The 16325-nt window shown below is 42.6% G+C and overlaps 1 protein-coding gene across 1 annotated transcript in view; it reads right to left on the bottom strand.

Annotated features, from left to right (window-relative positions):
• LOC138331065 (sodium-dependent dopamine transporter-like) overlaps positions 1-16325 on the bottom strand; it is a 70261-nt gene that overhangs the window by 21329 nt on the left and 32607 nt on the right. The window contains exon 7 of the mRNA XM_069278523.1: positions 3411-3514. Within this exon, the coding sequence (XP_069134624.1) occupies positions 3411-3514 (104 nt within the window). The remainder of the gene's footprint in view (positions 1-3410; positions 3515-16325) is intronic.

Raw genomic sequence — 16325 nt, 5'->3', positions numbered from 1 at the left:
AAAGGACAAGGTGTACAGGACACGGTGTACAGGACAAGGTGTACAGGACACGGTGTAAAGGACAAGGTGTACAGGTCACGGTGTACATGTGTACAGGTACAGGACAAGGTGTAAAGGACAAGGTGTAAAGGACAAGGTGTACAGGACACGGTGTACAGGATAAGGTGTACAGGACACGGTGTAAAGGACAAGGTGTACAGGTCACGGTGTACATGTGTACAGGTACAGGACAAGGTGTAAAGGACACGGTGTAAAGGACAAGGTGTACAGGACACGGTGTACAGGACAAGGTGTACAGGACAAGGTGTAAAGGACAAGGTGTACAGGTCACGGTGTACAGGACAAGGTGTACAGGACAAGGTGTAAAGGACAAGGTGTACAGGACAAGGTGTACAGGACAAGGTGTACAGGACAAGGTGTACAGGACACGGTGTAAAGGACAAGGTGTACAGGACACGGTGTACAGGACAAGGTGTACAGGACAAGTTGTACAGGACAAGGTGTAAAGGACAAGGTGTACAGGTCACGGTGTACAGAACAAGGTGTAAAGGACAAGGTGTACAGGTCACGTGTACAGGACAAGGTGTACAGGTCACGGTGCAAAGAACAAGGTGTACAAGGACACGGTGTACATGTGTACAGGACAAGGTTTAAAGGCCACGGTGTAAAGGACATGGTGTAAAGGTAGTGCAGGTACATGACACGGTGTACAGGACAAGTTTGTAAAGGACAAGGTGTACAGATCACAGTGTACAGGACAAGGTGGAAAGGACAAGGTGTACAGGTCACGGTGTACAGGACAAGGTGTACCGGAACGGTGTACAGGACAAGGTGTACAGGACACGGTGTACAGGTGTACAGGACATGGTGTACAGGACAAGGTGTACAGGACACGGTGTAAAGGACAAGGTGTACAGGTCACGGTGTACAGGACAAGGTGTAAAGGACACGGTGTAAAGGACACGGTGTACAGGACAAGGTGTACAGGTCACGGTGTACAGGTGTACAGGTACAGGACACGGTGTACAGGTGTACAGGACAAGGTGTAAAAGACAAGGTGTACAGGACAAGTTGTACAGGACACGGTGTACAGGACAAGGTGTACAGGACACGGTGTACAGGTGTACAGGACAAGGTGTAAAGGACAAGGTGTAAAGGACACGGTGTAAAGGACAAGGTGTACAGGTCACGGTGTACAGGACAAGGTGTAAAGGACACGGTGTAAAGGACACGGTGTACAGGACACGGTGTACAGGTGTACAGGTACAGGACACGGTGTACAGGTGTACAGGACAAGGTGTAAAAGACAAGGTGTACAGGACAAGTTGTACAGGTCACGGTGTACAGGACAAGGTGTACAGGTCACGGTGTACAGGACACGGTGTAAAGGACAAGGTGTACAGGTCACGGTGTACAGGACAAGGTGTACAGGACACGGTGTACAGGACAAGGTGTAAAGGACAAGGTGTAAAGGACACGGTGTACAGGTGTACAGGTACAGGACACGGTGTACAGGACAATGTGTACAGGACAAGGTGTAAAGGACACGGTATAAAGGACAAGGTGTACAGGACAAGGTGTACAGGACAAGGTGTACAGGACAAGGTGTACAGGACAAGGTGTACAGGACAAGGTGTAAAGGACAAGGTGTAAAGGACACGGTGTACAGGACAAGGTGTACAGGACAAGGTGTACAGGACAAGGTGTACAGGACACGGTATACAGGACAAGGTGTACAGGACAAGGTGTACAGGACACGGTGTACAGGACAGTACAGGACAAGGTGTACAGGACAATGTGTAAAGGACACGGTGTAAAGGACAAGGTGTACAGGACACGGTGTAAAGGACAAGGTGTAAAGGACACGGTATACAGGACAAGTTGTACAGGACAAGGTGAAAATGACACGGTGTACAGGTGTACAGGTACAGGACACGGTGTACAGGACAATGTGTACAGGACAAGGTGTAAAGGACACGGTATAAAGGACAAGGTGTACAGGACAAGGTGTACAGGACAAGGTGTACAGGACACGGTGTACAGGACAAGGTGTACAGGACAAGGTGTACAGGACAATGTGTAAAGGACACGGTATAAAGGACAAGGTGTAAAGGACACGGTATACAGGACAAGTTGTACAGGACACGATGTACAGGACAAGGTGTACAGGACACGGTGTACAGGTGTACAGGACACGGTGTACAGGACAATGTGTAAAGGACACGGTATAAAGGACAAGGTGTACAGGACAAGGTGTACAGGACAAGGTGTAAAGGACAAGGTGTAAAGGACAAGGTGTACAGGTCACGGTATAAAGGACAAGGTGTACAGGACAAGGTGTACAGGACAAGTTGTACAGGACAAGTTGTACAGGTGAACGGGGCACGGTGTACAGGTGTACAGGACACGGTGTACAGGACAAAGTGTACAGGACACTGTGTACAGGACAAGTTGTACAGGTGTACAGGACACGGTGTACAGGACAAGGTGTATAGGACAAGGTGTATTGGACAAGTTGAACAGGTATACAGGACACGGTGTACAGGACACGGTGTACAGGTTAAGTTGTACAGGACACGTTGTACAGAACACGTTGTACAGAACACGGTTACAGTGGCCGGCTATAAAAAGTCTCTCTTTTCGGGACGTTATACATCTATATATGGATTTTTCCGTTACTATTCAAACATATACAACGGTGGTCTTTTTATATCCGGCCAATGAGATTGAAGCCTCGCTCATGCATATTATATCGGCCACACAGACAGTATGGATATTAATTAGATCATTTTCAAGATGTTTGTCATAATGGGGATGATTTTGAAAGGAAAAGTATCGCTCTTTTCGACGGTAGTAATCGTTTCTATGAAGATGTTCTAGAAATGTGTTTTATAGCCGCTAAAAGTAGGCGGGTTAGACATTTTGAGTCTGTGAGTTACCACCCTTCTCGTATATATAGTACCATGTAGAGTATGTTTTTATCGGTTTTTGATCTAGACCTCTAAAGCGTCTAAAATGATCTTAGGGCACTCTAGTGGGTCCATGATTAAATAATCTGTAACAAATTCTCAGATCCCTGTGATCATTAAACGAATCCTCATCGGCCAAGTGAAGGAGGTCCTAAGTTCACTTGTAACAACGCATTGTATCTGGGAAATTATAATTTCAGTCCTTATGCAGTTTTCACAATCGGACAGCTACAGTGTTTTCAATGGAAGTTGACGAGTCTAGATACCTAATACACTATAATAGACCAGAGAAAGCAATGTATTCTTATGTCTGGTGGTGATTGTGATGAACTACCTTGTCCTGATTTATCAAAAATCAAGTTTATACTATTGCTTAAACACGCGACTAAAGGTAACAGTGATGATACAGAAAAGTAAGAATATAAGACACTTGTTTGTTACCTGTACACATTGTTGTTGAGTTTGTTATAACTAGCAAATGCAAGAAGAACACCAAATCCGGGTCCTAGTGAGAAGAAAACTTGTGTAGCGGCATCCACCCACACCTTAAACAAACACATGAATGTGATTACAGCAGCATCAACCAATACCTTAAACAAACACATGACTGTGATTACAACAGCATCCACCCACACCTTAAACAAACACATGACTGTGATTACAACAGCATCCACCCACACCTTAAACAAACACATGACTGTAATTACAACAGCATCCACCCACACCTTAAACAAACACATGACTGTAATTACAACAGCATCCACCCACACCTTAAACAAACACATGACTGTGATTACACAACATCCACCCACACCTTAAACAAACACATGACTGTGATTACAACAGCATCCACCCACACCTTAAACAAACACATGACTGTGATTACAACAGCATCCACCCACACCTTAAACAAACACATGACTGTGATTACAACAGCATCCACCCACACCTTAAACAAACACATGACTGTGATTACAACAGCATCCACCCACACCTTAAACAAACACATGACTGTGATTACAACAGCATCCACCCACACCTTAAACAAACACATGACTGTGATTACAACAGCATCCACCCACACCTTAAACAAACACATGACTGTGATTTACAACAGCATCCACCCACACCTTAAACAAACACATGACTGTGATTACAACAGCATCACCTGTGATTACAACAGCATCCACCCACACCTTAAACTTAAACAAACACATGACTGTGATTACAACAGCATCCACCCACACCTTAAACAAACACATGACTGTGATTACAACAGCATCCACCCACACCTTAAACAAACACATGACTGTGATTACAACAGCATCCACCCACACCTTAAACAAACACATGACTGTGATTACAACAGCATGTGTTTTGGGAGTCTGTGATTACAACAGCATCCACCCACACCTTAAACAAAACTTAAACAAACACATGACTGTGATTACAACAGCATCCACCCACACCTTAAACAAACACATGACTGTGATTACAACAGCATCCACCCACACCTTAAACAAACACATGACTGTGATTACAACAGCATCCACCCACACCTTAAACAAACACATGACTGTGATTACAACAGCATCCACCCACACCTTAAACAAACACATGACTGTGATTACAACAGCATCCACCCACACCTTAAACAAACACATGACTGTGATTACAACAGCATCCACCCACACCTTAAACAAACACATGACTGTGATTACAACAGCATCCACCCACACCTTAAACAAACACATGACTGTGATTACAACAGCATCCACCCACACCTTAAACAAACACATGACTGTGATTACAACAGCATCCACCCACACCTTAAACAAACACATGACTGTGATTACAACAGCATCCACCCACACCTTAAACAAACACATGACTGTGATTACAACAGCATCCACCCACACCTTAAACAAACACATGACTGTGATTACAACAGCATCCACCCACACCTTAAACAAACACATGACTGTGATTACAACAGCATCCACCCACACCTTAAACAAACACATGACTGTGATTACAACAGCATCCACCCATACCTTAAACTTAAACAAACACATGACTGTGATTACAACAGCATCCACCCATACCTTAAACTTAAACAAACACATGACTGTGATTACAACAGCATCCACCCACACCTTAAACAAACACATGACTGTGATTACAACAGCATCCACCCACACCTTAAACAAACACATGACTGTGATTACAACAGCATCCACCCACACCTTAAACAAACACATGACTGTGATTACAACAGCATCCACCCACACCTTAAACAAACACATGACTGTGATTACAACAGCATCCACCCACACCTTAAACAAACACATGACTGTGATTACAACAGCATCCACCCACACCTTAAACAAACACATGACTGTGATTACAACAGCATCCACCCACACCTTAAACAAACACATGACTGTGATTACAACAGCATCCACCCACACCTTAAACAAAACACATGACTGTGATTACAACAGCATCCACCCACACCTTAAACAAACACATGACTGTGATTACAACAGCATCCACCCACACCTTAAACAAACACATGACTGTGATTACAACAGCATCCACCCACACCTTAAACAAACACATGACTGTGATTACAACAGCATCCACCCACACCTTAAACAAACACATGACTGTGATTACAACAGCATCCACCCACACCTTAAACAAACACATGACTGTGATTACAACAGCATCCACCCATACCTTAAACTTAAACAAACACATGACTGTGATTACAACAGCATCCACCCACACCTTAAACAAACACATGACTGTGATTACAACAGCATCCACCCACACCTTAAACAAACACATGACTGTGATTACAACAGCATCCACCCACACCTTAAACAAACACATGACTGTGATTACAACAGCATCCACCCACACCTTAAACAAACACATGACTGTGATTACAACAGCATCCACCCACACCTTAAACAAACACATGACTGTGATTACAACAGCATCCACCCACACCTTAAACAAACACATGACTGTGATTACAACAGCATCCACCCACACCTTAAACAAACACATGACTGTGATTACAACAGCATCCACCCACACCTTAAACAAACACATGACTGTGATTACAACAGCATCCACCCACACCTTAAACAAACACATGACTGTGATTACAACAGCATCCACCCACACCTTAAACAAACACATGACTGTGATTACAACAGCATCCACCCACACCTTAAACAAACACATGACTGTGATTACAACAGCATCCACCCACACCTTAAACAAACACATGACTGTGATTACAACAGCATCCACCCACACCTTAAACAAACACATGACTGTGATTACAACAGCATCCACCCACACCTTAAACAAACACATGACTGTGATTACAACAGCATCCACCCACACCTTAAACAAACACATGACTGTGATTACAACAGCATCCACCCACACCTTAAACAAACACATGACTGTGATTACAACAGCATCCACCCACACCTTAAACAAACACATGACTGTGATTACAACAGCATCCACCCACACCTTAAACAAACACATGACTGTGATTACAACAGCATCCACCCACACCTTAAACAAACACATGACTGTGATTACAACAGCATCCACCCACACCTTAAACAAACACATGACTGTGATTACAACAGCATCCACCCACACCTTAAACAAACACATGACTGTGATTACAACAGCATCCACCCACACCTTAAACAAACACATGACTGTGATTACAACAGCATCCACCCACACCTTAAACAAACACATGACTGTGATTACAACAGCATCCACCCACACCTTAAACAAACACATGACTGTGATTACAACAGCATCCACCCACACCTTAAACAAACACATGACTGTGATTACAACAGCATCCACCCACACCTTAAACAAACACATGACTGTGATTACAACAGCATCCACCCACACCTTAAACAAACACATGACTGTGATTACAACAGCATCCACCCACACCTTAAACAAACACATGACTGTGATTACAACAGCATCCACCCACACCTTAAACAAACACATGACTGTGATTACAACAGCATCCACCCATACCTTAAACTTAAACAAACACATGACTGTGATTACAACAGCATCCACCCACACCTTAAACAAACACATGACTGTGATTACAACAGCATCCACCCACACCTTAAACAAACACATGACTGTGATTACAACAGCATCCACCCACACCTTAAACAAACACATGACTGTGATTACAACAGCATCCACCCACACCTTAAACAAACACATGACTGTGATTACAACAGCATCCACCCACACCTTAAACAAACACATGACTGTGATTACAACAGCATCCACCCACACCTTAAACAAACACATGACTGTGATTACAACAGCATCCACCCACACCTTAAACAAACACATGACTGTGATTACAACAGCATCCACCCACACCTTAAACAAACACATGACTGTGATTACAACAGCATCCACCCACACCTTAAACAAACACATGACTGTGATTACAACACACCCCCACTTAAACAAACACATGACTGTGATTACAACAGCATCCACCCACACCTTAAACAAACACATGACTGTGATTACAACAGCATCCACCCACACCTTAAACAAACACATGACTGTGATTACAACAGCATCCACCCACACCTTAAACAAACACATGACTGTGATTACAACAGCATCCACCCACACCTTAAACAAACACATGACTGTGATTACAACAGCATCCACCCACACCTTAAACAAACACATGACTGTGATTACAACAGCATCCACCCACACCTTAAACAAACACATGACTGTGATTACAACAGCATCCACCCACACCTTAAACAAACACATGACTGTGATTACAACAGCATCCACCCACACCTTAAACAAACACATGACTGTGATTACAACAGCATCCACCCACACCTTAAACAAACACATGACTGTGATTACAACAGCATCCACCCACACCTTAAACAAACACATGACTGTGATTACAACAGCATCCACCCACACCTTAAACAAACACATGACTGTGATTACAACAGCATCCACCCACACCTTAAACAAACACATGACTGTGATTACAACAGCATCCACCCACACCTTAAACAAACACATGACTGTGATTACAACAGCATCCACCCACACCTTAAACAAACACATGACTGTGATTACAACAGCATCCACCCACACCTTAAACAAACACATGACTGTGATTACAACAGCATCCACCCACACCTTAAACAAACACATGACTGTGATTACAACAGCATCCACCCACACCTTAAACAAACACATGACTGTGATTACAACAGCATCCACCCACACCTTAAACAAACACATGACTGTGATTACAACAGCATCCACCCACACCTTAAACAAACACATGACTGTGATTACAACAGCAAATCCACCACACCAAACAAACACCAGACTTAAACAACACATAAACACAAAAGCACATGACTGTGATTACAACAGCATCCACCCACACCTTAAACAAACACATGACTGTGATTACAACAGCATCCACCCACACCTTAAACAAACACATGACTGTGATTACAACAGCATCCACCCATACCTTAAACTTAAACAAACACATGACTGTGATTACAACAGCATCCACCCACACCTTAAACAAACACATGACTGTGATTACAACAGCATCCACCCACACCTTAAACAAACAAACACATGACTGTGATTACAACAGCATCCACCCACACCTTAAACAAACACATGACTGTGATTACAACAGCATCCACCCACACCTTAAACAAACACATGACTGTGATTACAACAGCATCCACCCACACCTTAAACAAACACATGACTGTGATTACAACAGCATCCACCCACACCTTAAACAAACACATGACTGTGATTACAACAGCATCCACCCACACACAAACACATCTCAAACAAAACACATGACTGTGATTACAACAGCATCCACCCACACCTTAAACAAAACACATGACTGTGATTACAACAGCATCCACCCACACCTTAAACAAACACATGACTGTGATTACAACAGCATCACCCACACCTTAAACAAACACATGACTGTGATTACAACAGCATCCACCCACACCTTAAACAAACACATGACTGTGATTACAACAGCATCCACCCACACCTTAAACAAACACATGACTGTGATTACAACAGCATCCACCCACACCTTAAACAAACACATGACTGTGATTACAACAGCATCCACCCACACCTTAAACAAACACATGACTGTGATTACAACAGCATCCACCCACACCTTAAACAAACACATGACTGTGATTACAACAGCATCCACCCACACCTTAAACAAACACATGACTGTGATTACAACAGCATCCACCCACACCTTAAACAAACACATGACTGTGATTACAACAGCATCCACCCACACCTTAAACAAACACATGACTGAACAGCATCCACCCAACCTTAAACAAACACATGACTGTGATTACAACACATCACCCACACCTTAAACACACCTGACTGTGATTCACAACAGCATCCACCCACACCTTAAACAAACACATGACTGTGATTACAACAGCATCCACCCACACCTTAAACAAACACATGACTGTGATTACAACAGCATCCACCCACACCTTAAACAAACACACTGTGATTACAACAGCATCCACCCACACCTTAAACAAACACATGACTGTGATTACAAACAGCATCCACCCCCACACCTTAAACAAACACATGACTGTGATTACAACAGCATGTCCACCCACACCTTAAACAAACACATGACTGTGATTACAATAGCATCCACCCCACACCTTGTTTGTGGAACACATGTTGTGTTTTGGACTTGTGATTACAACAGCATCTGCCAACACCTTAAACAAACACATGAGTCATGTTGTGTTTTGGGAGTCTGTGGCATGTTCATGTTGTTTTGGAGTCTGTGGATTCATGTGTGTTTGGGGAGTCTGCGGTAATGTTGTTTTTGGGGCTGGGATGTGCATGTTGTGTTTTGGAGTCTGTGTTTGTGGGAGTCTGTGGTATGTTCATGTTGTGTTTTGGGAGTCTGTGGTATGTTCATGTTGTGTTTTGAGAGTCTGTGGTATGTTCATGTTGTGTTTTGGGAGTCTGTGGTATGTTCATGTTGTGTTTTGGGAGTCTGTGGTATGTTCATGTTGTGTTTTGGGAGTCTGTGGTATGTTCATGTTGTGTTTTGGGAGTCTGGCATATGTTCATGTTGTGTTTTGGGTCGTTGTGTGTTTTTGTCTGGGTACATGTTTGGATGTTGTGTGTTTGGGAGTCTGTGGTATGTTCATGTTGTGTTTTGGGAGTCTGTGGTATGTTCATGTTGTGTTTTGGAGTCTGTGGTATGTTCATGTTGTGTTTTGGGAGTCTGTGGTATGTTCATGTTGTGTTTTGGGAGTCTGTGGTATGTTCATGTTGTGTTTTGGGAGTCTTGTGGATGTTCATGTTGTGTTTTGGGAGTCTGTGGGTATGTTCATGTTGTGTTTTGGGAGTCTGTGGTATGTTCATGTTGTGTTTTGGGAGTCTGTGGTATGTTCATGTTGTGTTTTGGGAGTCTGTGGTATGTTCATGTTGTGTTTTGGGAGTCTATTGGTATGTTCATGTTGTGTTTTGGGAGTCTGTGGTATGTTCATGTTGTGTTTTGGGAGTCTGTGGTATGTTCATGTTGTGTTTTGGGAGTCTGTGGTATGTTCATGTTGTGTTTTGGGAGTCTGTGGTATGTTCATGTTGTGTTTTGGGAGTCTGTGGTATGTTCATGTTGTGTTTTGGGAGTCTGTGGTATGTTCATGTTGTGTTTTGGAGTCTGTGGTATGTTCATGTTGTGTTTTGGGAGTCTGTGGTATGTTCATGTTGTGTTTTGGGAGTCTGTGGTATGTTCATGTTGTGTTTTGGTTGAGTCTGTGGTATGTTCATGTTGTGTTTTGGGAGTCTGTGGTATGTTCATGTTGTGTTTTGGGAGTCTGTGGTATGTTCATGTTGTGTTTTGGGAGTCTGTGGTATGTTCATGTTGTGTTTTTGGGGGTCTGTGGTATGTTCATGTTGTGTTTTGGGAGTCTGTGGTATGTTCATGTTGTGTTTTGGGAGTCTGTGGTATGTTCATGTTGTGTTTTGGAGAGTCTGTGGTATGTTCATGTTGTGTTTTGGGAGTCTGTGGTATGTTCATGTTGTGTTTTGGGAGTCTGAGGTATGTTCATGTTGTGTTTTGGGAGTCTGCGGTATGTTCATGTTGTGTTTTGGGAGTCTGTGGTATGTTCATGTTGTGTTTTGGGAGTCTGTGGTATGTTCATGTTGTGTTTTGGGAGTCTGTGGTATGTTCATGTTGTGTTTTGGGAGTCTGTGGTATGTTCATGTTGTGTTTTGGAAGTCTGCGGTATGTTCATGTTGTGTTTTGGGAGTCTGTGGTATGTTCATGTTGTGTTTTGGAGTCTGTGGTATGTTCATGTTGTGTTTTGGGAGTCTGTGGTATGTTCATGTTGTGTTTTGGGAGTCTGTGGTATGTTCATTGTTGTGTTTTGGGAGTCTGTGGTATGTTCATGTTGTGTTTTGGAGTCTGTGGTATGTTCATGTTGTGTTTTGGGAGTCTGTGGTATGTTCATGTTGTGTTTTGGAGTCTGTGGTATGTTCATGTTGTGTTTTTGGAGTCTGTGGTATGTTCATGTTGTGTTTTGGGAGTCTGTGGATGTTCATGTTGTGTTTTGGGAGTCTGTGGTATGTTCATGTTGTGTTTTGGGAGTCTGTGGTATGTTCATGTTGTGTTTTGGGAGTCTGTGGTATGTTCATGTTGTGTTTTGGGAGTCTGTGGGTATGTTCATGTTGTGTTTTGGGAGTCTGTGGTATGTTCATGTTGTGTTTTGGGAGTCTGTGGTATGTTCATGTTGTGTTTTGGAGTCTGTGGTATGTTCATGTTGTGTTTTGGGAGTCTGTGGTATGTTCATGTTGTGTTTTGGGAGTCTGGGTATGTTCATGTTGTGTTTTTATGGGTATGTTCATGTTGTGTTTTGGGAGTCTGTGGTATGTTCATGTTGTGTTTTGGGAGTCTGTGGTATGTTCATGTTGTGTATGTTTTTGGGAGTCTGTGGTATGTTCATGTTGTGTTTTGGGAGTCTGTGGTATGTTCATGTTGTGTTTTGGGAGTCTGTGGTATGTTCATGTTGTGTTTTGGGAGTCTGTGGTATGTTCATGTTGTGTTTTGGGAGTCTGTGGTATGTTCATGTTGTGTTTTGGGAGTCTGCGGTATGTTCATGTTGTGTTTTGGGAGTCTGTGGTATGTTCATGTTGTGTTTTGGGAGTCTGTGGTATGTTCATGTTGTGTTTTGGGAGTCTGTGGTATGTTCATGTTGTGTTTTGGGAGTCTGTGGTATGTTCATGTTGTGTTTTGGGAGTCTGTGGCATGTTCATGTTGTGTTTTGGGAGTCTGCGGTATGTTCATGTTGTGTTTTGGGAGTCTGTGGTATGTTCATGTTGTGTTTTTGGAGTCTGCGGTATGTTCATGTTGTGTTTTGGGAGTCTGTGGTATGTTCATGTTGTGTTTTGAGAGTCTGCGGTATGTTCATGTTGTGTTTTGGAGAGTCTGTGGTATGTTCATGTTGTGTTTTGGGAGTCTGTGGTATGTTCATGTTGTGTTTTGGGAGTCTGTGGTATGTTCATGTTGTGTTTTGGGAGTCTGTGTATGTTCATGTTGTTTGTGTTTTTGTGGAGTCTGGATGTTCATGTTGTGTTTTGGAGAGTCTGTGGTATGTTCATGTTGTGTTTTGAGAGTCTGTGGTATGTTCATGTTGTGTTTTGGGAGTCTGTGGTATGTTCATGTTGTGTTTTGGGAGTCTGCGGTATGTTCATGTTGTGTTTTGGGAGTCTGTGGCATGTTCATGTTGTGTTTTGGGAGTCTGTGGCATGTTCATGTTGTGTTTTGGGAGTCTGTGGTATGTTCATGTTGTGTTTTGGGAGTCTGCGGTATGTTCATGTTGTGTTTTGGGAGTCTGTGGTATGTTCATGTTGTGTTTTGGGAGTCTGTGGTATGTTCATGTTGTGTTTTGGGAGTCTGTGGTATGTTCATGTTGTGTTTTGGGAGTCTGTGTCATGTTCATGTTGTGTTTTGGGAGTCTTGTTGTATGTTCATGTTGTGTTTTGGGAGTCTGTGGTATGTTCATGTTGTGTTTTGGGAGTCTGTGGTATGTTCATGTTGTGTTTTGGCATGTTGTGTTTTGGAGTCTGTGGTATGTTCATGTTGTGTTTTGAGAGTCTGTGGTATGTTCATGTTGTGTTTTTTGGGAGTCTGTGGTATGTTCATGTTGTGTTTTGGGAGTCTGTGGTATGTTCATGTTGTGTTTTGGGAGTCTGTGGTATGTTCATGTTGTGTTTTGGGAGTCTGTGGTATGTTCATGTTGTGTTTTGGGAGTCTGTGGTATGTTCATGTTGTGTTTTGGAGTCGTGTATGTTCATGTTGTGTTTTTGGGAGTCTGTGGTATGTTCATGTTGTGTTTTGGGAGTCTGGGTATGTTCATGTTGTGTTTTGGAGTCTGTGGTATGTTCATGTTGTGTTTTGGAGTCTGTGGTATGTTCATGTTGTGTTTTGAGAGTCTGTGGTATGTTCATGTTGTGTTTTGAGAGTCTGCGGTATGGTCATGTTGTGTTTTGGGAGACTGTGGTATGTTCATGTTGTGTTTTGGGAGTCTGTGGTATGTTCATGTTGTGTTTTGGGAGTCTGTGGCATGTTCATGTTGTGTTTTGGGAGTCTGTGGTATGTTCATGTTGTGTTTTGGGAGTCTGTGGTATGTTCATGTTGTGTTTTGGGAGTCTGTGGTATGTTCATGTTGTGTTTTGGGAGTCTGTGGTATGTTCATGTTGTGTTTTGGGAGTCTGTGGTATGTTCATGTTGTGTTTTGGGAGTCTGTGGTATGTTCATGTTGTGTTTTGGGAGTCTGCGGTATGTTCATGTTGTGTTTTGGGAGTCTGCGGTATGTTCATGTTGTGTTTTGGGAGTCTGTGGTATGTTCATGTTGTGTTTTGGGAGTCTGTGGTATGTTCATGTTGTGTTTTGGGAGTCTGTGGTATGTTCATGTTGTGTTTTGGGAGTCTGTGGTATGTTTATGTTGTGTTTTGGGAGTCTGCGGTATGTTCATGTTGTGTTTTGGAGTCTGTGGGTATGTTCATGTTGTGTTTTGGGAGTCTGTGGTATGTTCATGTTGTGTTTTGGGAGTCTGTGGTATGTTCATGTTGTGTTTTGGGAGTCTGTGGTATGTTCATGTTGTGTTTTGGGAGTCTGTGGTATGTTCATGTTGTGTTTTGGCATGTTGTGTTTTGGGAGTCTGCGGTATGTTCATGTTGTGTTTTGGGAGTCTGTGGTATGTTCATGTTGTGTTTTGGGAGTCTGTGGTATGTTCATGTTGTGTTTTGGGAGTCTGTGGTATGTTCATGTTGTGTTTTGAGAGTCTGTGGTATGTTCATGTTGTGTTTTGGGAGTCTGTGGTATGTTCATGTTGTGTTTTGGGAGTCTGTGGTATGTTCATGTTGTGTTTTGGGAGTCTGTGGTATGTTCATGTTGTGTTTTGGGAGTCTGTGGTATGTTCATGTTGTTGTGTTTGGCAGAGTTGTGTTTTGGTATGTTCATGTTGTGTTTTGGGAGTCTGTGGTATGTTCATGTTGTGTTTTGAGAGTCTGTGGTATGTTCATGTTGTGTTTTGAGAGTCTGCGGTATGTTCATGTGTTGTTTGTTTTGGAGTCTGTGGTATGTTCATGTTGTGTTTTGGGAGTCTGTGGTATGTTCATGTTGTGTTTTGGGAGTCTGTGTATGTTCATGTTGTGTTTTGGGAGTCTGTGGATGTTCATGTTGTGTTTTGGGAGTCTGTGGTATGTTCATGTTGTGTTTTGGGAGTCTGTGGTATGTTCATGTTGTGTTTTGGGAGTCTGTGGTATGTTCATGTTGTGTTTTGGGAGTCTGTGGTATGTTCATGTTGTGTTTTGGGAGTCTGCGGTATGTTCATGTTGTGTTTTGGGAGTCTGTGGTATGTTCATGTTGTGTTTTGGGAGTCTGCGGTATGTTCATGTTGTGTTTTGGGAGTCTGTGGTATGTTCATGTTGTGTTTTGGGAGTCTGTGGTATGTTCATGTTGTGTTTTGGGAGTCTGTGGTATGTTCATGTTGTGTTTTGGGAGTCTGTGGTATGTTCATGTTGTGTTTTGGGAGTCTGTGGTATGTTCATGTTGTGTTTTGGGAGTCTGTGGTATGTTCATGTTGTGTTTTGGGAGTCTGTGGTATGTTCATGTTGTGTTTTGGGAGTCTGTGGTATGTTCATGTTGTGTTTTGGGAGTCTGTGGTATGTTCATGTTGTGTTTTGGGAGTCTGTGGTATGTTCATGTTGTGTTTTGGGAGTCTGCGGTATGTTCATGTTGTGTTTTGGGAGTCTGTGGTATGTTCATGTTGTGTTTTTGGAGTCTGTGGTATGTTCATGTTGTGTTTTTGAAGTCTGCGGTATGTTCATGTTGTGTTTTGGGAGTCTGTGGTATGTTCATGTTGTGTTTTGGGAGTCTGTGGTATGTTCATGTTGTGTTTTGGGAGTCTGTGGTATGTTCATGTTGTGTTTTGGGAGTCTGTGGTATGTTCATGTTGTGTTTTTGGAGTCTGCGGTATGTTCATGTTGTGTTTTGGAGTTGGGAGTCTGTGGTATGTTCATGTTGTTTTTGGGAGTTGTGGTATGTTATGTTGTTTTTGGAGTTGTATGTTCATGTTGTGTTTTTGAAGTCTGCGGTATGTTCATGTTGTGTTTTGGCAGTCAGTGGTATGTTCATGTTGTGTTTTGAGAGTCTGCGGTATGTTCATGTTGTGTTTTGGGAGTCTGTGGCATGTTCATGTTGTGTTTTGGGAGTCTGTGGTATGTTCATGTTGTGTTTTGGGAGTCAGTGTCATGTTTATGTTGTGTTTTGGGAGTCTGTGTCATGTTCATGTTGTGTTTTTGGGAGTCTGTGGAATGTTCATGTTGTGTTTTGGGAGTCTGTGGTATGTTTATGTTGTGTTTTAGGAGTCAGTATCATGTTCATAATGTGTTTTGGGAGTCTGTGTCATGTTCATGTTGTGTTTTGGGAGTCTGTGGTATGTTTATGTTGTGTTTTAGGAGTCTGCGGTATGTTCATAATGTGTTTTGGGAGTCTGCGGTATGTTCATGTTAAGTTTTGGAAGTCTGTGGTATGTTCATGTTGTGTTTTGAGAGTCTGCGGTATGTTCATTTTGTGTTTTGGAAGTCAGTGGTATGTTCATGTTGTGTTTTGGGAGTTTGTGATATGTTTATGTTGTGTTTTGAAAGTCTGCGGTA

The sequence above is a fragment of the Argopecten irradians genome, chromosome 9 (assembly GCF_041381155.1).
Source record: "Argopecten irradians isolate NY chromosome 9, Ai_NY, whole genome shotgun sequence".
Lineage (NCBI taxonomy): Eukaryota > Metazoa > Mollusca > Bivalvia > Pectinida > Pectinidae > Argopecten > Argopecten irradians.
This window is presented reverse-complemented; position numbering and strand designations above follow the sequence as displayed.